This window comes from Macaca thibetana, chromosome 4 (assembly GCF_024542745.1).
Source record: "Macaca thibetana thibetana isolate TM-01 chromosome 4, ASM2454274v1, whole genome shotgun sequence".
In the NCBI taxonomy this organism is placed as follows: domain Eukaryota; kingdom Metazoa; phylum Chordata; class Mammalia; order Primates; family Cercopithecidae; genus Macaca; species Macaca thibetana.
Window position 1 is genome coordinate 132821277 of NC_065581.1, and position 22694 is coordinate 132843970.

Sequence of the window (22694 nt, forward strand, 5' to 3'; positions counted from 1 at the left end):
AATCTGTATATTGTAAATTACAAAACACTGATGAAAAACAATATAAGAAAATCTAAATAGATATGGAGATATACTATGTTTATGAATTGAAAGTCTCAATATTAAGATGTCAGTTCTTCCCAATGTGTTCTGTAGAGTCAGAACAATCCCAATCAAATTCCAGCATGATTTTGTAGATATTGACTAACTGCTTCTAAAATCTCTATAGAAAAGCCAAGAAACTGAAATGATCAAAAATTCTGGAAAACAAAAAAGTCAGAGGACTCATATTATACAATTTCAAAACTTACTCTAGAGAGCTTCAGTAATCAAGATAGCATGATGTTGGAGAAAATATAAACATAGATTAATAGAACAGCATATGAAAAATAGAGACAGGTTCACAAAAATATAGTCAACTGAGTTTTTGGCAAAAATGCAAAGGCAATTCAATGGAGAAAAGATAGACTTTTCAACAAAGGTACTGAAATAATTGGACATTCACATGCAAAAAAACAAACGAAATAAACCTTAACAGATACCTGATACATTCCACAAAAATTAACTGAAAATGAATTGTAAACCTATATGTAAAATGTAAAACCATAAAACTTTGAGAATAAACTACAGGAAAAATCCGTATAACTTTGGGTTTGGTGATGAGCTTTTAAATTAATCACTAAAGGCATAATTTATAAAACAAAAATATGGCCACCTGAAATTTATCAAAATTAAAGATTTATTTCTCCATGAAAGACACCATTAAGAGAATGAGCAGGGTGTGGTGGCATGTGCCTATAGTCCTAGCTACTCGGGAGGCTGAGAAGAAAGGATTGCTTGAGCCCAGAAGTTTAAAAAGTTGTATGTCCAATGATCTGGCCTATGTATAGCCACTGCATTCTAGCCTGGGCAACATAGCCAGATCCCAGATCTTTTCTGAAAGAAAATTTTAGAAATTTTAAAAGAAGAGAATGAAAAGATAAGCTACAGAGCTACAGACTAGGAGAAAATGCATGCAAATGATAAATTTGATAAAGTACCAGAATACAAAAATAATTCCTAAAACTCAACAGTGGGAAGACAACCTAATAAAAAATAGGCAAAAGATTTGAATTAACATTTCACTAAAGAAGACATATGGATTTCAAATAAGCATGCATAAAATCACAATGAGATGTCACTCCACACCCATGAGAATATGAGAATGAAAAATATTTTTTCAATTCAACAATATTAAAAGGTGACAAAGAAGTAGAGTAACAGAGATCCTCAATCATTGCTGATGGGAATGCAAAATGATATAGCCACCTTGGAAAACAATTTGGAAGAATTTTGTAAAATTAAATGTAGAACCAGAATTGACATCTTCCAGTAATTTGCCAAAATGATGAACACAAATGGAAAGAGGAGAGGCATCTGATACATGTTCTCTAGGCCTTTTAGAAAACACGGAGTTGTTCTTTTGGCCACATACATGCGAATCTACAAGAAAGGTGATATTGTAGTCATCAAGAGGATGGGTGCTGTTCAAAAATGAATGCCCCACAAGTGTCACCATGGAAAAACTGGAAGAGTCTACAGTGTTACCCAGCATACTGTTGGCATTGTTGTAAACAAACAAGTTAAGGGCATGATTCTTGCCAAGAAAATTAATGTGCATATTGAGCATATTAAGTACGCTAAGTGCCGAGACAGCTTCTTGAAACAAGTGAAGGAAAATGATCAGAAAAAGAAGGATCTCAAGGAGAAAGTCACCTGAGTGCAATTAAAGCAGCAGCCTGCTCCATCCAGAGAAACACACTTTGTGAGAACCAGTAGGAAGGAGCCTGTCTGCTAGAACTTATTTCCTATGAATTCATGCCATAATAGGTGTAAAAAAATTACCTCTAGATTGTAAAAACATTTCTCTTCATTGAGTAGAAGTGTGGTGGCCCCTCCCCCAGAGTAATATTTAAAGCAAAAATAAATGAATAAATATACACTTATACAGCCCAACAAACCTACTTCTAGATATTCACTCAAGTGATTGAAAATTTCTATTGTTACCAAAATCTGTATTGAAGTATTTATAGAAGTTTTATTCATAATTGCCAAAAAATTGGAAACAATGAAGAGATGAATGGATAAATAAGCCATGTTATAGCCAAACAATGGAATATTATTCAGCCACAAAAAAACAAACTATAGTTTTATACAACAATGTGTATGTATCTTAAATGCATTCTGCTAAGTGAAAGAAATCAGACCCAAAATGTTATACATCATATGATCGAATTTATAGGACATTCTAGAAAAGGCAAAACTCTGGTGATAGAAAACATAAGTGGTTGCCATGGAAGGGAGGAGGGGGATGGGTTGAATAAAGGTTGTCGTGAAAGGGAATTTTCAGTATGATAGAACTGTTCTCTATGGTATTGGCGTTATGGATATATTACTCTATGCATCTGTCAAAAATCTACAGAACTATATACCACAAACAATGAGCTTTATACAATTTTTGAGAAAATCAATCAGTATATTTGTGGATCATAGAATAGAATGCAGATCTATGACAAATGAATTTAACTGCAAAGCAAACACAACCTGATTTCACTGAAGGGGATAGGTAAAGAGCCGACCATGGTGAGTTTTAAGAAAACGTTGTTTTGACTCAATACTGTAAGACTAAAGACAAGAAGAACTACACATAAACACTGCACTAAAGATTTTTTTCCCACACAGAGTAGGAGTTAGCAATTTTGAAGCTATTAGGTTGGTGCAAAGGTAATTGCGGTATAATGGCAAAAAGCACAATTACCTTTGTAACAACCTAATTTTTTACATTGTACAAATAAGAACATAAATTGTAGATAATGGGAGCTAGGTTTCTCACTTCTAGAGAAAGAAGCTAAAAATTAGGATGAGGGAAGGTTAGAATGACCCCTATAATGTTGGATTACAGTTGGGAATGCCTAGATGAATTCATGTTTTTATGTATATAGATAAAATCTGATACAGTTATGGATATGTAAAACAATTGGAAAACAATTTGGCAGTTTTATATAAAATTAAATATATAGACATATTTTTTATAAGGCTTATACTGCATATAATTTATACTACATACATTTCTCTATGGACCAGTTCCCTGATTCCCTGCCCCAACTCACACAAACCCTACCTCTGCCCAGTCCAAGCACTTTTATTTTTACGAAATATATTTTGGGGCATGCAGCAAACGTGAGGATGGCATGAAGCCTGGAGTAAATATCCTACATACATGAATTAGTATATATACATTTATTTCCTAGCTCTGTCCATTGAGGGGAGCATAGAAGCATTGACACCCTAGTAACAATGAGAAGGCTAGTGCCTTGATCTTGATTTCTCTTCTTTTCTTTTTTTGGTAGGGTGGGGGACAGGGTCTCACTCTGTTGCCCAGGCTGCAGTGCAGTGGCATGATCTTGACACACTGCAGCCTTGACCTCTTGGGCTCAGGCAATCCTCCCACCTCAGCCTCCTGAGTAGTTGGGACTACAGCTACTGTGCACATCACCACACCCAGCTAATTTTTGTAGAAATGGGTGTATTAGCCAAGGTTCTCTAGAGGAACAGAATTATACATATATATGAGTTATACACATATATACATACATATATATACAATTATATATATATGAGTTTATTAAATATTAACTCACATGATCACAAGGTCCCACAATAGGCTGTCTGCAGGCTAAGGAGCAAGGAAAGCCAGTCTGAGTTCCAAAGCTGAAGAACTTGGATGTTCGGGGGCAGGAAGCATCCAGCATGGGAGAAAGATGTAGGCTGGGAGGCTAGGCTAGTCTAGCCTTTTCACGTTTTTCTGCCTGCTTTATATTTGCTGGCAGCTGATTAGATGGTGCCCACCAGATTAAGGGTGGGTCTGTGTTTTCCAGCCCACTGACTCAAATGTTAATCTCTGTTGGTGACACCTTCACAGACATACCCAAGATCAATACTTTGCATCCTTCAATCGAATCAAGTTGATACTCAGTATTAACCATCACAAGGGGGTTTTGCCCCATTGCCTAGGTTGGTCTCGAACTCCTGGGCTCAAAAGATGTGCCTGCCTTCGCCTTCCAAAGTGCTGGGTTTACAGGTGTGAGCCATGCTACTGTGCCTGGTGGTCCTGGCCCTTGATTTCTAAACAACATTTTCCAATAAAAGGAAGAAGAGCTCAATAGCAAAATAACTGCTTCTAGAGCTGGAGCAGGGAAAATACAAGCTAGTTTAGTTGGTACTGCTATACCAATGCTAATTTCTTAGTTTTGACAAGTGGACCATGGTTATGTAAGATGTTAACATTAGGGGAACATTAGGGGAACATTAGGGGAAGCTGGGTGAAGTATATATAGGAGTGCTCTACTATTTTTGCAGGTCTTCTATAAATCTAAAGTTATTTCAAAATAAAGAATTATTTAAAACATGGGGGAGAAGAGAAAATGTATTCTAGCTAATGGGAACTACGTGAGCGAAGCAAAGAAATAAGAAAACCCCTGGTTTGTGATTGGGGAGCTAGCTGCTGGGAGGGAGGGGTGAGCAGACAGATATAGAGAAGTTATTTAAGCCAACATATTTCAAGCATAAATTTTGATGTTTGGAAAGGCAGGATTGAGACCACGTGGTCCTTATATGTGTAGGGACCATATGATGCATCATCTGAACTGAAGTACGTTTCAGAATGAAAGGGCATGCTCAGAAGACAGGTGGCCAGGACAACAAGCATTAACTAGGACTGTCCTAGCAAACTAAATGTGTGGTCACCCTGTGCATATGCGAGGGGCTTGAACTTGATTTTGAGAGCAATGTTTTCCATTATGCATATTTAAAAGTTTTACAGACAAGTTCCACCGTCAAATACACTCATAAAATACCAGGTAAAAGAAATTTATACATGTTTCTTTTCTGAACCACTTCTCAGTGCCTTTAATTTACAAATATGTTCTGTGAATCTTCAAGAATGTAATATAATATGTTTCCCAAACATTTCTTTGTAGACCAAGTCCCTGATTCCTTACTTCAACCCACATAATTCCCCGGCTCTCCCCAATTTAATCATTTTGGGTTTTTTTCTTAAGATTTACAGTTCAGGGAATGCTGCAATCATGGAAATGGCATGAAGCCTGGAGCAAAATTCTCAGATTGGAGCTTCAAATATTCAGTGGTGGCTTTGACAATAATAAAGTTGAGTAGACCCGGGGATAGAAGATCCAACGGCTATTGCAGTGGATCAGGATGTCAACTGTGAGGGACAGAGAGAAGAGGGCACATACGAATAACACTTAGGAGGTAAAATTAGAAACGAAAATACCAGTCACCAGGAGGTAAAATTAGAAACAAATATACCAGTCACCATGCTATAATGCTCCATGTAAGATTTCCATGGGATACCTGTTTATTACCTCCATGTTCAAAAGCTAGGGCAAAATCGATCCTGTACTTGGCATATGACTAGGCACTTGTGTGATCTTAAACAGAAAACAAGTTAGACTGTAGAGAGACATGGAAGGTGCTTAAAAATAAGGTACAACTGAACTAACTCTTGTTTATTAAGTATTAATTTAAGCTTCCTTTTAATCTAGCACAGATTTTTTAAACTAGTTGTGGTTTTCCCATTGTATTATAAATAAAAAACAAACTTTCGTAAGTCAGTTTGTACTTCTCACTTACCAATAAGTCCCTGTCTTGCTCTATTCACCTTTTTGCGTCTTTTACTTCTTTGGCTTTCCCAGAGAATCATACAGTGGTCATGTAAAAAATATTTTTAGTTTAGTAACTATTAAATGAACCAGCAATTATCTCCTTCTATTCCCTGGAATTGCTATCCCAGACACTGGAGATACAGCAGTGGACAGTTCTCCATCCTAGAAGGTATTTATATTAATAAGGACACAACAAGAATGCAGATAACATTCTCCACTCAAGAACTTCTGGTTTCCTTCAAAATCTCTCCAAGAAGGCTCAAATCTCCAAATTACTATTTCTGAAAATCCAAATTACAAGCCTTCAGTCGCAGGTAACTTCTGCACATGGAAAGGATTTATTTTGGGGAGATGTGACATTATCACTCATCAAATTAGGAGACTTTTAAAGCCCTACCAGGTTCAAGACACCTGGCTGAATTTAACTTGGTAGCAGCCAGATTCACAGATGAAATATTATAAGTGTCAGGAACTCTTTGTAATTCATTTATCCTAATACTTCTAAATTTTGCAAGGTTGTCTAGACATATTTATTTTTTTCCATTTAAATACCAAAGGATGAAATCTTATTCTTAAGTTTTCAAAAGACCTGGAAGGAATCCATTCATAACATATTTTAAAGCAAGAAATTGCAATAAGCTCAGAATGAGGGCTCAGACAGCTAAGTTTTGGTCCCAGCATAGTCAGTAACTATCAGGGCAACTTGAAGAGGCCAGTTAATCTCAGGTTCTTCTGTAGTGCATTGTACCTTCCCCTCCCAGAGCCCAGAGGTCTATCAAAGATAATATGAATGGTATTTGGAAAGTGCACTAAACCTCACACAGATGTAAGATCCTTTCATGAGTTCCTTCAACGATTGAAATGTCTCTTCCTACGTTCACCAGCCACTTCCTAATTCTCAAGTACAATGCACTACTTTCAGTTCTTTATTTACTTGAACTTTCTGTGACAGATGACATGATGGACCATTCCCTCTTTTTTCCCTTCATTCTCTAGTTTGCCTTTTCCTGGTTTATTTCCTATCTTGTGGGTTACTCCTTTTCTGGGTTATTCTTTCTCTGTCCATCTCTCTTAAACAGATAACATTCCACACTTAGTGTTGGTGAGTTTCAACCAGAATTCTATACTAGGTTTTGCTTTTTTCCACCTAAGTGCATCTGGACTTTTGATATCACATATCCGGGTAATCATTTTAGAAAATAGTGTTTCCTTAATATAGGCGAAGGCTAAGCCAATCTATCTTCTAATTAATTTGGTGAGGGCTTTCTTTCATTTGTAGCAATTGATGCTTTTCATCTAACAATTATATTATATTTGCATATTTATCATTGGAACAGTCTCTGCTTGTTTTAAACCCTGTGAAAACTACGCCCTGCTTTTCAGGAATGCTTCGAATGACTTGTACGTACTAGGAAAACTTATTTACTAAGTGAGGACCCAGAGATGACTCTTCACTTATTCCTTCATTGTTCCCGCTAGGATTGTGTATTCCCCTTTGCATTTTTCGATAGAGCTGTGAACGCGATCTACTGCAGTTAAAGGTTAGCAAACAAGATAGGCAGGAGCTGAAGGGGCGGGGTGAAGACCTGCGTGCAAGAAGGCTTCACCAGATAAAGAAGACAACTGTCCTCCATTCTGTCCTCTGCTTTTTTGCACGCAGGCTAAGAGGCGTTCACCATCTCTACGTCAGGCTTCAAAGAACAGCTCCCTTACAATTTTGCTGATACTCCCATTCCTTAGCTTGGAACCGGAGGGGCGGTGAGGGCCGCTGTCACTCAGCCCCGCGGGCCAATAGAAAAGGGGTGAACCCCGCCTTCTTCCTTGAATTGTGCTGCGGGCATGCGCATTAGGCGTCCCCACGCCACCGCCCATCAGCTGAGAATTGCAGCTGAAGGCTCGGGGGTCGGTGGGTGACGGTGGTCGGAGGTGTAGGAGGGAGCCACCGAGGTCCAGGTAAGAGGACCCTGGGGAGGGGGGTTTCCTGGCCGTGCGACAGGGAGGCGCGGTGCCCCTGCGGCGCCGCTCCCCTTGTTTGTGCGCGTGGTCAGGTGGCCGCCGCCCTGCGCTCTGCAGCAGGCACTCGGTAGGTGAGGAAGGGCCGGACTGCCCCGGCTCCCGGAGCGCCTGCGGCTCCCCATACCCCCAGGCCGGGTGCAGGGGCGCAGCGCGTTCCGCATTCCTGGAGTGTGCGGCTGTGGTTAGGTGGGCCTCGCCAGCCTCGCACCCGCCGCGGTCCCATGGGCAGCGCTCCCGAGGCGCACGGCGTGGCCGGCGCCAGACCCGGCTGGGGCCCAGCTCAGGAATCCAGACACGACCAAATGACCTCTTCCTCTTTTCAACTCATGGATTGAAAAACACACTTTAAACTTCCCGAATATAGAGGAACTGAAAAATGTATGGCTGTAGCAGACAAACCGTGTATGTTTGTTTATTCAGTGGCTCGTAGTATTTGTTTTATTTGGCTTGATGACTTAACATACTTTCTTTGACATTCTTAGTATACACGTTTAATTAATTTACATAAAAACCTTTAAACATACATAAAGTATTTCTAGTATTTCCTCCACCTTGTTTTTTAGTTACTTACTTTCTTTAAATTCAGACAAAGAAAAAAAAGTTGCATTTCTGATCAAATGCTGTGTGTTTTTTTCCCACAAATTTCTCACATTTGCTTGACTCTTATCTATATACGTTAATTTTTGTTTACCTCAGATCGTTGTATTCTAACTATAATTATATATAGTATATAAAACTTGCCCAGAATCTGGAAGAAAAGAAAGTAATTATGAAATGCTGTGCTATTTAATAATGTTGGAAGTGAGCGTTTCTTCTGCAGGTTCTCTGAGCACACCTGGGCAGAGGCTGATAATGGTGTTAAACTGTGTTTGTGATGTGGCCAGGCCTTATAGGCCACTTTGAGAAGTTGGCCTCAGACTTGTGACTAGTTAAGAATTATGCTCTTAACTTCACAGTGTCTGCAGAGGTTAATATGATACCATATTAAGTCATTAACATCATCATTTTTCCTCGGATATGTTACTTATGTTGCTCTTGATAACAAAATCAATTCTCATTTTGATTATGACCCCAAACTTTAAGTGCTGATGATTGAAAAGTAAATTATAGAAAATATCCACAGTAAGTCTGAGTAAAGTTTGCTGTGATTCCATTTAATTTGCAAGTTTCGTGTGTGAAAGTGTGAAAAAAATAATCCTTGATATTGTGAACTAAAACCAAGTAGTACAAAAGTTCAGTGATGGAAGATCTAAGGCCAAAGAATGCAGTTAATGTAGTTTGTGCAGAGGATACTTATGTAGACAGTTCCTTGAGCATTTAGTATGCACCAGGCACTGTAGATTACACAGAATGACAAGGTCATCTATCCCCTGTTTATATTCCAGAAGTAGCTCCTGTTTGTATTCCAGAGGTATAGGGATCAATAATAAAGGTTTGTATTCCAGAGGTGTAGGGATCAATAATAAACAGTAACTAATTAGACTATTGAGTATTGTGAAGCAGTAAGTTAGATTGACAAAGAGTGGCCTGTGGTGAGTTCTCACTTTCAGATCAGAGTGGTCACAAAGGTTTCTCTAGCATGTGATGAGGCCTTGCTGGGGAGAAGGAGCCAGTCACATGGAGATCATGAGAAGAGCCTTCTAGAAATAGGAAATGGCACCCAGCAAAGGCCTAAGGCAGCAAGGAGCCTGCGACCTTCGGGATCTGAAAGAAGGCACTGGAATTTTATGTTTTAGAAATGGTAATATTTACCCTCACGCTGGGTGTGTGTTCTTAGGAAGTGGGTACATTCATTCATTCTACAAATATTTGTTAAGCACTTATGATGTAGCCAGGCACTGAGAATAGTGCAATCCACAAAACAGGCAAAAAAATGCTCATCCCCCACCCGTCAGAACTTATTTGGGGTAGAGGGTAGAGAGAAGTCCAGTTGTTTATGCTGATGTTAATGATTAAGAAAGTGAAATTGACCCCTTCTTTGCCCAGAGTAGATTTATAGAGCATGAGATATATGCTAAATGGAAATCTTAAGGATTCTACAGTGTATCTGATTTTAACTGGGAGTAGTGTTTGACACTTTAAGATTACATTTTAACGTTCCCTTTGTTCATTCTTTTGTGTTCTTTAGAAGCAGTCTTGAGAAGACGCTCATCTGAGTGTTGCACTTTGATTCTCCCTTCCTGTTTTTCTCTTTATGGTGTTTGTGTATCTTCATAGAAAGATGATTATTGAGATGTGGAGATTGGCACTGTGCAATAGCTCTTTCTGTGATGATGGACGTGGTCTGTGAATGAGCTGTCCAAGCTGCTGGCCACTAGGAACACAGAATTTTTGAACGTTTGAAAGGTGTCTAGTATGACCGAGGAACTGAATTTTTCATTTAACTTAATTTTAATTAATTTTAATTTTTTAAAAACAAGAGCTACAATGTAATTTAAGTGATATACAATATAAAACGGTGTAAATTGTCACATCAGAAAATGAAATGTAGAGTAAAAGTGTAGTTTCTTAATGCAGTTACCTTGTTAACAGCTTATAATAAGATATTTTTTGCTTTTATTTTAATTGACAGATAATGATTATACACATTTGTGGGGTACATGTGATACCTCAGTAGATGTATACAATGTGTAATGATCAAATCAGGATAATTAGCATATCCATTACCTCAAACATTTAACATTTCTTTGTGTTAAGAGGATTCACAATTCATTCTTCTAGCTATTTGAAAATATGCAATAAATTGTAATTAATTATAGTCACGTTTTAGGGGTATAGAACACTAGACTTCATTCCTCCTACCTAGCTGTATTTTAGTGTTAGTTAACCAACCTTTGGCTATCCCCCCTCCCGCCATCCTTCCCTGCTTCTAGTAACCACTATAATTTAAGTTTTAACAGCCCGTTTAGTTAGTGGCTACTCTATTAGTGCAGGTCTAGGTAATGAATTCTATAATTATTATTCTGAGCAATGAAATAGGAATTCTGAGTGGGTTTTCAAAAGTATTCAACAAGAGTACTTTAGTGCATAGCTGCTCTGGGCTAGGTAATGGAGACTGATGTGGAAAAGCAGACATCTGAATCAGCACCCATTTAGCCTATACGCAGAGATCATAAGCTTTTAATTAATTTGTAGTTACCTATCCTATCTGTCTCTGCATGTATTTGTATATGTATATTTTAAAGACAACCATTTGGTTCCTTTCCTTTGTGTGTCTCATTATCAAAAGAGCCACCTGTTGTTGCCTTTTGGATACCACATATTAGAATAATAATAGAGAAAAGGAGTAAGCTATTCCTCTCTGTTACCTTGATCAACTCCTGTAGTTATCCCAGGCATGTTCCTTCATCTTAGGAGTGGAGGAATAGCAAAACTTCATACGGGGCTTGCAGAAAAGTGGTAAATCTGGTTTTTCTTTTTTCTTTCTTTTTTTGAGATGAGTCTCACTCTGTTGCCAGGCTGGAGTGCAGTGGTGTGATCTCGGCTCACTGCAACCTCCGCCTCCTGGATTCAAGCGATTCTCCTGCCTCAGCGTCCTGAGTAGCTGGCACTACAGGTGCATGCCACCACACCCAGTTAATTTTTGTATTTTTAGTAGAGACGAGATTTCACCATGTTGGCCAGGATGGTTTCGATCTCTTGACCTTGTGATCTGCCTGCCTCGGCCTTCCAAAGTTCTGGGATTACAGGCGTGAGCCACTGCACCCAGCCCAAATTTGGTTTTTCTAACTGAGTGAGTTCATCTGCCCTTAATTTTGTTGTACGAGGAAGCAGTATGGTTTAGTGTTTAAAAAATGTCAGCCCTATGGTTATTTTCAAATTTTAGCTCCTTTGCTTAAGCAGATTATTTATTCTCATTATGCCTCAATTTCTTCATGTAAAAAAATCACATTAGTAATTATACCCACATCATAGGCTTGTAAGAATTAACTGAGAAAATAAATTTAAAAGTCATAAGCACAATGTTTAGGAAATATGAGTACTAGATGAGTGTTGGCCATTGTTAACTTTGTTTTATTTTACATATCTTTCTATCTTTCGCAAATTGCTTTTCATTCTTCACTCATGATACCTGGCTAGATACAGTGGCTCAAACCTGTAATCACAGCACTTTGGGAGGCTGAGACCAGAGGATCGCATGAGCCCAGGAGTTCAAGACCAGCCTGGGCATCAAAGTGAGACCCCCATCTCTATAAAAAAAATCAAAAAATTAGTGGGATGTGGTGGCAGGTGCCTGTGGTCCCAGCTACTCGGGATGCTGAGATGGGAGGATTGCCTGTGCCCGGAAGTCAGGGCTTTAGTGAGTCGTGATCACACCACTGTACTCCAGCCTGGGTGCTCTTGTCTCAAACAACAATGACAACAACAGCCAAACAAAGAAAAAGTAAAACAAAACTTATGATTCCAGTCAATCTAAGTGGCACCACTTTGGGTGAATGAAGCCAGTTGCCAATTGTCTCACCAGCAGGAACTTTCTTGCGTTTAGTAGCTTGAGGAAAGTGATGAAGAAAATTGATTGTGTTTGTGACTAAGTGGTTGATTTTCCAGAGAGGAAAAAAGGTGGCCTTGAAAGAAAACAGTGAGAAGACTTGGAGTTCACTGGTGTGAGTTTCAGGGGTAAGGAAGATGCTGTAGAATACTATCCTTGACTTGATAGAGCTGTTTATGGGAGAGAGAGTAGGCCTCAGGTGTGATTGCATGGTTTTGAGACAGGTGAGTTTCTGATGGTCTTATGCTGATGTTGGTCCTGTAGCTGCAAGAACAGATCATAACTTTCCTCTGTGTAGGGTGGAAAAGCAATTGTCTCTGGATGTGCATTATCTCATTTTGATCCTGGCAATGGGCCCAAATGCAAAGTGTCTTGCCCAAAGTAGAGGTTTCTTGTTGCTACTTCCATTGTGTGCTGCACAGGAAATGGCTGAGTTCTTGTAGCTTCACAGACATGTAGACACGAGAGAAAGCCAAGGGTATGAACTGGATACATGGATGTGTGACTCATTCAGGTATCATTAAAATGGAACCATGTGTATGGAGGAGCGTCCCCAGAGAGTACAGGAATAACAAACTGAACAATTTTTCACTCAATGTGTTTGTTTTGGCTTGTAAGCCAGTTTTTCCAGAGATCTACCTGATAGAGGGAAAGGAGAAAGGAAGATGTCATTGAACCAAGAGAAATTGTCTTTATCCATACCTTGGAATATTGTTTGGCAATAACAAGGAATGAAGTACTGATATATGATACAGCACAGATGGACCTTGGAAGCATGTTAAGAGAAAGAAGCTAGTCTCGAAGAACACATTGTATGATTCCATTCCTATGAAATGTCCGGAATAGGCAAACCTATAAAGATACAAAGTAGATTAGGAGTTGCCTTTGGCCAGTGAGGTTGGGGAGAAGTGGAGAGTGATTGCTAATGATGACAAACTTTCCTTTTAGAGTAATAGAAATGTTCTAAAAGTAATGATTGTACAATGTTGCGAGTATATTAAAAACCATTGGATTGTGTTCTTCAAGTAGGTGTATTGTATTGCCATATCTCAATAAAATCACTTTATATGAATTTAAGGGGTGCACATGCGGTTTTGTTACGTGGATATATTGCATAGCGGTGAAGTCTGGGCTTTTAGTGTAACCATCACCTGAATAATGCACATTGTACCCATTAAGTAATTTCTCATCCCTCATGCTCCCATTCTTTTGAGTCTCCAGTGTCTTATTATTCCACACTCTGTCCATGTGTACACATTATTTAGCTTCCGCTTACAAGTGAGAACATGCAGCGTTTGACTTTTTTCTGAGTCATTTCATTTAAGATAATGGCCTCCAGTTCCATCTGTGTTGCTGCAAAAGACATCAGTCTTTTTTAAGGCTGAATAGTATTCCGTTGCATTTATATACACTACATTTTCTTTATCCTTTCAGGAATGTTAATAGACACCTGATGGGCACTTAGGTTGATTCCAAATCTTTACTATTGTGAATAATGCTACAATAGGCATACAAGTGCAGATACCTTTTTGGTATAATTTTTTTTTTTTCTTTTTGGGTAGTAATGAGGTTACTGGATCAACTATTAGTTCTATTTTTAGTTCTTTGATGACTTGCCATGCTGTTTTCTATAGAGGCTGTACTACTTTACACTCTCACCAACAGTGTGTTCCTTTTTCTCTGCATCCTTACCAACATCTCTACTTGTTTGACTTTTTTTTTCTTTTTTCTTTTTTTTCTGCTCAAGATGTGTTTGTGGATGACTTTTTAATAGCCATTCTGACTGTTGTGAGATGATGTCTCATTGTGGTTTTAATTTGCATTTATCTGATGCTTATTGATGTTAAGCATTTTTCATATGCTTCTTGGCCATTTGTATGTCTTCTTTTGAAAAATGTCTATTCATGGCTTTGGCCCCTTTTTAATGGGGTTATTTGTGGGTTTTTTTTTTTTTTTAGTTGTTTGAGTTTCTTGTAAATTCTGGATATTAATCTCATTGGATGTATAGTTTGCAGATATTTTTCTCCCATTCTGCAGGTTGTCTGTTCATTCTGTTTATTATTTATTTTGCTGTGCGGAAGCTTTTTAGTTTAATTAAATCTCATTTGTCTATTTTTTGTTTTGTTGCCTGTGCTTTTGAGGTCTTAGTCATAAATTCTTTGCCTAAACCAATGTCCAGAAGAGTTTTCTCTAGATTTTCTTTTAGTATTTTAATCGTTTTAGGTATTACTTTTAAGTCTTTAATCCATCTTGAGTTGATTTTTTTTTTTTATATGATGACAGATAAGGGTCCAGTTTCACTCTTCCGCATGTGGCGATCCAATTTTCCCAGCACCATGTATTGAAAAGGGTGTCCTTTCCTCAGTGTATGTTTATGTCAACTTTGCCAAAAAGATCAATTGACTGTAGATATGTGACTTGACTTCTGACTTCTCTATTCCATTCCATTGTTCTGTCTGTTTCTATATGAATATCGTGCTGTTTTAGTTACTATATCCTTTTAGTATAATTTGAGGTCAGGTAATGTGATGCCTCCAGCTTTGTTCTTTTTGCTTAAAATTGTTTTGGCTATTCAAAACCTGTATTTGTTTTTTAAGTGACTTGGAGATGCATTTAAAATTGCATGGTTTCAAGGATGTCCCGGATGGTGTTGGTGTCAGTGAATCCCCATGTCTGCTCTTGTTCTGCCTGGGCCCAAGTCCAAGGCTACCTGGAAGGAAGTTTATTCCTGTCTCCCTACTGTAGTGGTCCAGCTGTCTGACTTTAGGTTTGAATTTATCCTTTTATGAAATTGCTTTTGGATCTATCTCTAGGATTTGGTGCGACCCAAAGAGCGCAGAATGGATCAACTGTACCTGAGAGGGAAATTGGAGAATATCTAAAAGCAGCCAGGGCTCTCAGGGTGGCCAGACACATTCAAAGTGCACCAGAGTTCCAGGCAGAAATTGCTTTTGGATCTATCTCTAGGATTTGGTGCGACCCAAAGAGCACAGAATGGATCAACTGTACCTGAGAGGGAAATTGGAGAATATCTAAAAGCAGCCAGGGCTCTCAGGGTGGCCAGACACATTCAAAGTGCACCAGAGTTCCAGGCATGGAACCAGTACTGTTCTAACGGTCTCAACAGTACAGCTGTTGTACTTCCTGCCAACACTGTTTCTTAGAGCAAAGACACATTTCACTGTGGCTTCTCTCCCAGAAATCTTCTGTGGCCTTAGTTCTATGTGGTAGCAAGCATGGATAGCCTTGGCATCAGAACCCTGGGACTGAATCCCACCTCCACCTGTGGGTGGGTTGGGTTGCCATTACTTAATCATAATAAGCCTGCTGTTTGCTCATCATTAAAACAAGAATATGCCACTTAATTTAAGGAGGAGGTTGTGAAAATTAAATTAGTCTATTTGAAATACTTTTCATGTCGCAAATGTGTGAGAAATGTTAGGCCATTCCTCTCTTTCCCTTTCTGTTGTTTCCCCTTTGTCCCAGCTGTGAATCGTCTGATCCAGGGTTGACCAGGAACCTTCCCTTCCTTTAGTAAATACCATACTGCGTGTGGCCTTTCCATGTGCTCTGGGTCTCTCCACCCCAGCCTTCGTGTCGTTGCCTTTGTTGTTCTGCATACTGGTCATAACCAAGCATCCAGATCTTATGTTTCTATTTCATAAATTCTTTCTAGACAAGGGTGATGGTCATTCTTTTTGTAGCCCTTCTCATTTTAGCCTAGCACGTGATCTTTTATGGATTTGTGGGTTTTTTTGTTGGTTTGCATTATTAGCTTTATCCTTCCTCCTAAATGACAAACTTGATTTAAGCAGATACTGTGTCAGTGTGTTTTGTTTGTTTTGTTTTGTTTTGTTTGCACCCCCACATGCTTAGTTTAATGCTGGGCATGTAGCGGGCTCTTAGTAGAGAGCTGGCTTACAAATTGACCACCAACAACTTTGCGGTATTCCAGTGCATATTCATGGAAAAGATGGAGTGGCAGTAGTTGAAATTCTTTGCTGTGCACAGTTCAGTATGCAGGGACATTCCTTTTCAACCTTCTTTCCAAACCCTGATTGGAGTGGTGTGGATTGAAGAGGCAGAGAATGTCATCTCACCTGCCTCCTGTGGCAGTATCTCAGTGTCTCTTCCATTCTGAGATGCTGGCTGCTGAAAGGGGAGAGTCATTCGTTCTCCTTCCTCTGTCAGGAAGGTTTGATAAACATTTTATATGACATTTGCTTCTCAGTAGTTGGCTCTGCTATTTCAAATTTAACCTTTTCCATTAAAATTAGAGCCCTATTACCCATACATTCCTGAGCAGGTCCTGTGTGTTTGTTAAATTAGATATTGAGGTTGGTGCAAATGTTATCACCATTTTTACCGTTACTTTTAATGGCAAAAACCACGATTAAAAGTAATGGTAAAAACCGTGATTACTTTTGCACCAACCTAATACAGTGAAATTTCTGGGGATAGCCTGGAGTCTGTGTTCCATTTAATCAATATTTAAATGCCTGTTTGTGCTAAGAGTTGTTTTTAATATTGGAGAAAGATAAACAGCATATGGGCCCTGCCTTATAATTGTTTGGAGTTTAGTTAAGGAAAAAATATGTAAACAACTAAAATTATATACAGGAAAGGGATTTAGTAATTTTTTTCTTTAAGAGATCAAAGACGTTTTCAAAGGGAATATGCAATTTGAACCTTATTTTAATTGTTTGATGTGTTTAACATGACTCTGTCCTTTGAAGTCCAGTTTTTTTTAATAGACATGAGAGTTTTGCTATTTGATGTGTCACTTTGCCAGATTTCAACTCTATTAGATTAATCAAGTTTGTCCTTGTAACCTTACAGTTTGTTAATTTGGAAAATGTAAGCCAGTAACTTTAAAAATGTAATTGTGTGCCTTTTATATTATTTAGGTGACTGCTTAGAAAACTGCACAGCCTACCAACATCTGATGAAATTAGCGAATAAGCGCATCAGCCATGTCTTACACTCCAGGAGTTGGTGGTGACCCCGCCCAACTGGCCCAGAGGATCTCTTCCAACATCCAGAAGATCACACAATGTTGTGAGTTGAGTTTTAAATGGACTTCACTGTTTGTATCCACTCTTAACTGAACTTGGTGGAGGTTCATAAAAGGACAACTCTGACAGAGGGAGGAACATTCCTCTAACAACAGGTTTTAAAGGGCTCACACTGTTTAGAATGAATACAAGAGAATTATATTTGAGATAACACTTACTGCATTTTTCCATAGGAAGTCAGGGCCAGGCATATAATACATTATTTCATTAAATGAAATAAAGATTTAAAAGGATAATGGATTCTTATATCTACTTTAAAGCTATCTAGTTCTAGATGAGATGATGAGACCTGATGACTCAGTCTCGTAGGTTTGGAACCAGATAGCACTACCAAGGGCTTAAGGAACATAAAGCTTATTAAAAGTAAAATCTAACTGGATATGGGTTAGGTTAATCTTATGACGGGCAAGTATGTGGTACCTTATTAAGGAGCAAGAAGAACTAAAGAGGGGGAGTTTTAGTCTATAGAGGAAGAAATTATAGAAAATCAGACCTGCATTCCCCACAAATTATTCTTTGCTATACTTGTCAGAGATAGAATACCAGTAGACTGATGCAGTGTGACACTTCATTCAGAACGATTCATCGTCAGGATATGTATTAAAAAAAATCATTATAGCAGATTTGAGCAGATAAGTTTTTTTTTTTCGTTAACTTTGTTTTTTGTTTCTAAATTATGGCTAATCAGATACCTTGGGTAATTCAAGTCATCTTGCTCTCAGTGTTTGGCCCTCGGGGCATTACCTGAACTCTTTCATCCTTCAGAGTATGTTAATACAGTTTTATTCTTCAGCCTACTTCCTTACAAGGCTATTCTTTTTTACAGAATGTTAACACATGTCAGAAATAATGTTTTCAAATGACCATACTGTGTTTCTTTACCTAATCATTAACTCCCCAACAGCTGTTCCTCTACCTGAATGATTTAAATGAGATGCCAGTGTGTTTTAGGAGCAAAGAGAATAAAACTAGACTCTAAAAAGGTGCTGCTGTGTACAATGGTAGAAAATAACCCTTATTCTGATTTGGGTGATTTCTGGGTTTTTTACCTATTCCTGGAAGAACAAGGAAGTGCACAGTGCCAGGCACCATGTTGTCCACAGCAGGGAATATAGGAATGGTACATTGAGAACTGCTGCAGTTTGTCACAGGCCACCAGCATTGGCTCTGCTTTGCTCCTCTGGCATCAGATCTGTGCTGATGGTGGCCACAGAAGAGCCTCTTTTCTTATCTTTTCTTTTCTTTTCTTTCTTTTTTTAATGGCTCCCTTGCTGCTGGTTAGAAATAGCACTGATCTGCCCCAAGTGTATATGGCTACCTGTGCAAAAATTAAGGAAGTTTATAATTCTAATTACATATGTGGAAAATTAGGACCTTTATGCAAGAAAGGAGGCCAAGAGGCCTTCCTCCAAAGAATAGAATAAGCATCCTGTGTTGGGAAAGCTAAACAGTGTCAGGAATTGAGGATGAGGAATGACTGTCCTGTACCGAGATTGTAGAAGTAGCAAGCAGTAGGTAGTATGAAAGATACATGGATTGAAGATTGTGTGTGAACATGAACTGGAAGGAGAAAAGCGTTGACTTAAATCAGGCCATGTTACCTAAGAAAGAGATCAGTTGATTCAGTGGATGAGAAGTGACAAATTGGGCCAGAGTTGAATATTTATGGCACAGTTGGTAGCTAAGTGTGTGAGTACATTTGGGGCAGTTGGAGCATGTGAAGGGCTGGCGATGATACTCCACAGTCTATGTGAAGAGCTGTTAAGAAGACTGGGACTGTTCATACAGGTGAAGGTACAGTTACCATCTCCGGATATTTGAATCACTGTCATGTGTGAAACAGAAGCCATATGTTCTGCGTGAACGTAGGAGCCTCCACAAATGTACAGAAGCTACAGGTAGTCAGATTTCAACTCGAGAAGGAGGAAGCGCTTTTGAATAATCCAAGTTGTTAAGGGAGAATTGCCTCCCTCAGGAAGAATGAGATTCCTTATCAGTGACCAGAAAAAGGATGGTCAGATGTTTCCCAGATTTGTTAATAAGAATTTTAAACATAGGAATAATGGTTCAGACTAAGAGGGTTTTAATTTTGATACTCTGTTGGGATTCATTCCACAAATAAGTTTGGGGGCACATAGTACTTGCTAGATACTGTTCCAAACTGTAGGAATGTAGCAGTAAACAATCTATAAGGTCCTGTTCTCATTGTAGTTTACACGTGTAGTAAGGAGAAATAATGAGCAACTTAATTTTCTGTAAAGAAAGTACAGTGAAAGTGAGGTGAGAGCAAGTGACCGGGGAAGCTGCCTTGACTTTAGATGGTCTTTGAGGATGAAGAGAGACTGGTAGTGAGAAGATTCAGAGAAAGGGCGTTTCAGACCGAAGGAATAACTAGTATTAAAAATTCAAAAGCAGACCTGGGCTTGAAATACTCAGAAAATAAGGAAAAGGGAAAAAGCCAGCATGGCTGAAGCACAGCATCTGGGGTAAGAGTGCCAGGAGATGAAACCAGAGGAGTCTGGTAGGTCAGCTGGGGCCTTGCAGGTCATTCAGGGAGTTTAGATTTCATTTTAAGAGGCAGTGGAAATCACTGGAGGCATTTAAGCAGGGGAGAAACATAATCAGATCTACATTGTGAAAAAATTACTTTGGCTGCTGCTTAAAAAATAGACATTGGGAGAATAGCAGGGAGGTATGCTGGTCATCACAGAGGTCTGGGGAGAGAGATGCTGGCTCGCACCAGGGTGATGGCAGTGGGGATGGAGAGAAGCAATGAGTGTATTTTGGAGGTAGAGCCAGCGGGACTTGCTGATGCATGTGGGTAGGGATGGTAGAGAAAGGAAGGAGTTAAGGATGACTCCATAGTTTTTGCATTGAGCAACCAACTAGTTGGTGGCAAGTGTGTACTGAGATGGGAGGGACTACAGTTCAGGACAAGTAGGGGAGAGTTTTGTTTTGACTAAGTATATTTTGAGATATCATTTAGATATCTAAGTGGAGATATCAAACATCTACTTTAGATACAGGAATTTGGAAGTCAGAGTGTCGTCAGAGTATAAATGGTATTTAAAACCATGGGTGTAAAGTAATCACGTAAGAGTGAGCAAAGAGAAGAGGCCTGGAACATTAAAAAATGTTGAAATCAGGAAAGTAGCATAAAGAATCTAAGGAGTGACCTGTGAGGTAAGATAAAAATCAAGATGCGGTAGATTTCTAGAAATTAAACAAAGAATGTTTCAAGAATGAATGAGGCATTATCTGTCTCTAACGCCGCTGGGAGACTAAGATAAAAGCAGATAATTGGATTTGGTAAACTGGTGACTTTGAAAATAATGTTCTCATAGCCATATTGCAAGTGTAGATGGAGGAAGGGAAGGAGAAGCACCCACTCTTTCCATTTTAAAGAGACTTTCCAGATTTCCTCCTCACCTCTGCTTATGTAATTGATCATGTGGCTATACCTAGCTGCCAGAGAGGCTGAAAACATCTTAGCAGGATTTCAGTGTGCTCACTAAAATTGGGGATTATTCTATTTGAGAAAGAAGGGTGAGAGAATCAATATTTAGTAGGCAACTAGCAGACTCTGCCGTGAAAGTAGGAAGAGGATCAAAGAAAGGGTTCCGTTTTACACTGCAACAGAGAAATTCTCGTAAGAGTATAATTGCAAAGGAAATGTTTTGAAAGTGAGAGGGCATGGGAATGGACCACTAGAAAGTGGTTCACATTTCATCCACTGTATAGAGGCGAGGCTACATGTGGAACAGATGGAAACGTGGTGGGCAAACATAGATTTCCTGTTTGAGTGGTCTGTTCTTAAATGAAATGGGAAACAAGGTCCTCAGATAGAGAATGGGAGGGAAAGAAGGGGGTTTAGCATATGTGTTGAGTATACATTTAGGATTTGGGGTAACGAATTTAGTGAAACCAGTCATCACTGTACTTTCTCTAATTTTGAGATTCAATGTCTAAATGAAGGGGAATTTAGATTAGATAAAATATTGTTAAAAATCTAACTACTGGCAAGAATGTGTACTGATAAGGGCTATGCAGAAATCACGTGGAAGTGAAAGGCAGAAGTGTGAAATTTCAGTTCATTTTTTTCCCCATTTGGTAATGCTAATAATACTGGGTGCGACTGAATAAAATGATACTTTGCACCGCATTTAGGTTCTCTTCACACTACATTTGCAACTTTTGAAATTGTGTCAGTACAATTATCTGATTTTACAAAAGAAACCTAAAGAGGAGATGCTGTAAGGTAACCTGTAATTAGAATATGAGCAGCATCTGTTAAACTAAAGCTAAAGTCTTCTTGAGTGTTGTGGTGGGAAAGTTTATTTTCACATTAGTTTTGATGAAATAAATAAACACTTATAAAATATTAAGTTATATGTTTAGTTTATACCAAAAAAAAAAAAAGAACATGGCAGTCAAGAATATTTTAAACCATTTTTTGTTAAAGATCATCTGTAGTCTTTTGAATTTGTTTCACTAGTAAAGCAGTTAAACTATATTATAAAGATAGAATTTACATTAAGCATAAAATGTTTGAATATTATAAATGTTTACATGTAAAATAGATTAGAAATGTAATTGTATTAAAATAATAAAACTGTTAAATAGTTATAACAAACTATGACTTTATTACAGGTTCTGTAGACAGTTTAAAATGATTCAGAAAATATTTTTGTCCTATGAGAGAAAGTGTTGACTCCATAACAGCCAGCAAGGCCCTCGTACCACCCACGCTCCGTCTTTTGCCCATGGCATAGACAGTCTTCTCTGTTGCTGGCCTAGCATGCCATCCAGTCTTTTTCAACCCGACGCTCCAGACAACCATTCCAAGTAGACTGGAGTTGGCAGGCAAACAAAACTGTTTGTTATCACAGGTCTAGAAGATCATCATGCCTCTTAGAAATGCTTAGATTTAGTTTTCAAACTCTGGATTGAGATGTTCAAAAGTGACATTTTTATTAGCAACATCTATGCCCATTTACCTTCTATCATTTCTCCATATTTTCTGTCAGACATATTCCTAGCTGTGATGTATAGTATAAGGATAAGCAAGCCTTTGTGGGTTTACCTGTATGATAGGCTCGGTCGTCATATAGGTATAAGGTACCTATCATATAGGTAAACCCAGAGTAGGCATTTTCATGGGGGCCATTCATCCTTCCCCAAACACAAACAATGTAGAAAAATATCTTAAGAACACACAGAGAAACTCAGGTTTTTAAAAGCAGCAGAATCAATATATCAAAATACATCACATAAGTAAACACGGGCTTGTTTTTTCAGACTTTTAAAAAATGGAAGTATAATGTATACATTGAGTACTAGACAAATTATTTTTGTATAGCCCAATGAATTCTCTATCATACTACCACAAATGTCAAGAAATAGGACATTATT

At 38.5% G+C, this 22694-nt stretch overlaps 1 protein-coding gene across 1 annotated transcript in view; it reads left to right on the top strand.

Annotated features, from left to right (window-relative positions):
• Nucleotides 1-7467: 7467 nt before the first annotated feature.
• STX7 (syntaxin 7) overlaps nucleotides 7468-22694 on the top strand; it is a 52505-nt gene continuing 37278 nt past the window's right edge. The window contains exons 1-2 of the mRNA XM_050788014.1: nucleotides 7468-7655; nucleotides 17115-17265. Of these exons, the coding sequence (XP_050643971.1) occupies nucleotides 17181-17265 (85 nt within the window). The 5' untranslated portion in view covers nucleotides 7468-7655; nucleotides 17115-17180. The remainder of the gene's footprint in view (nucleotides 7656-17114; nucleotides 17266-22694) is intronic.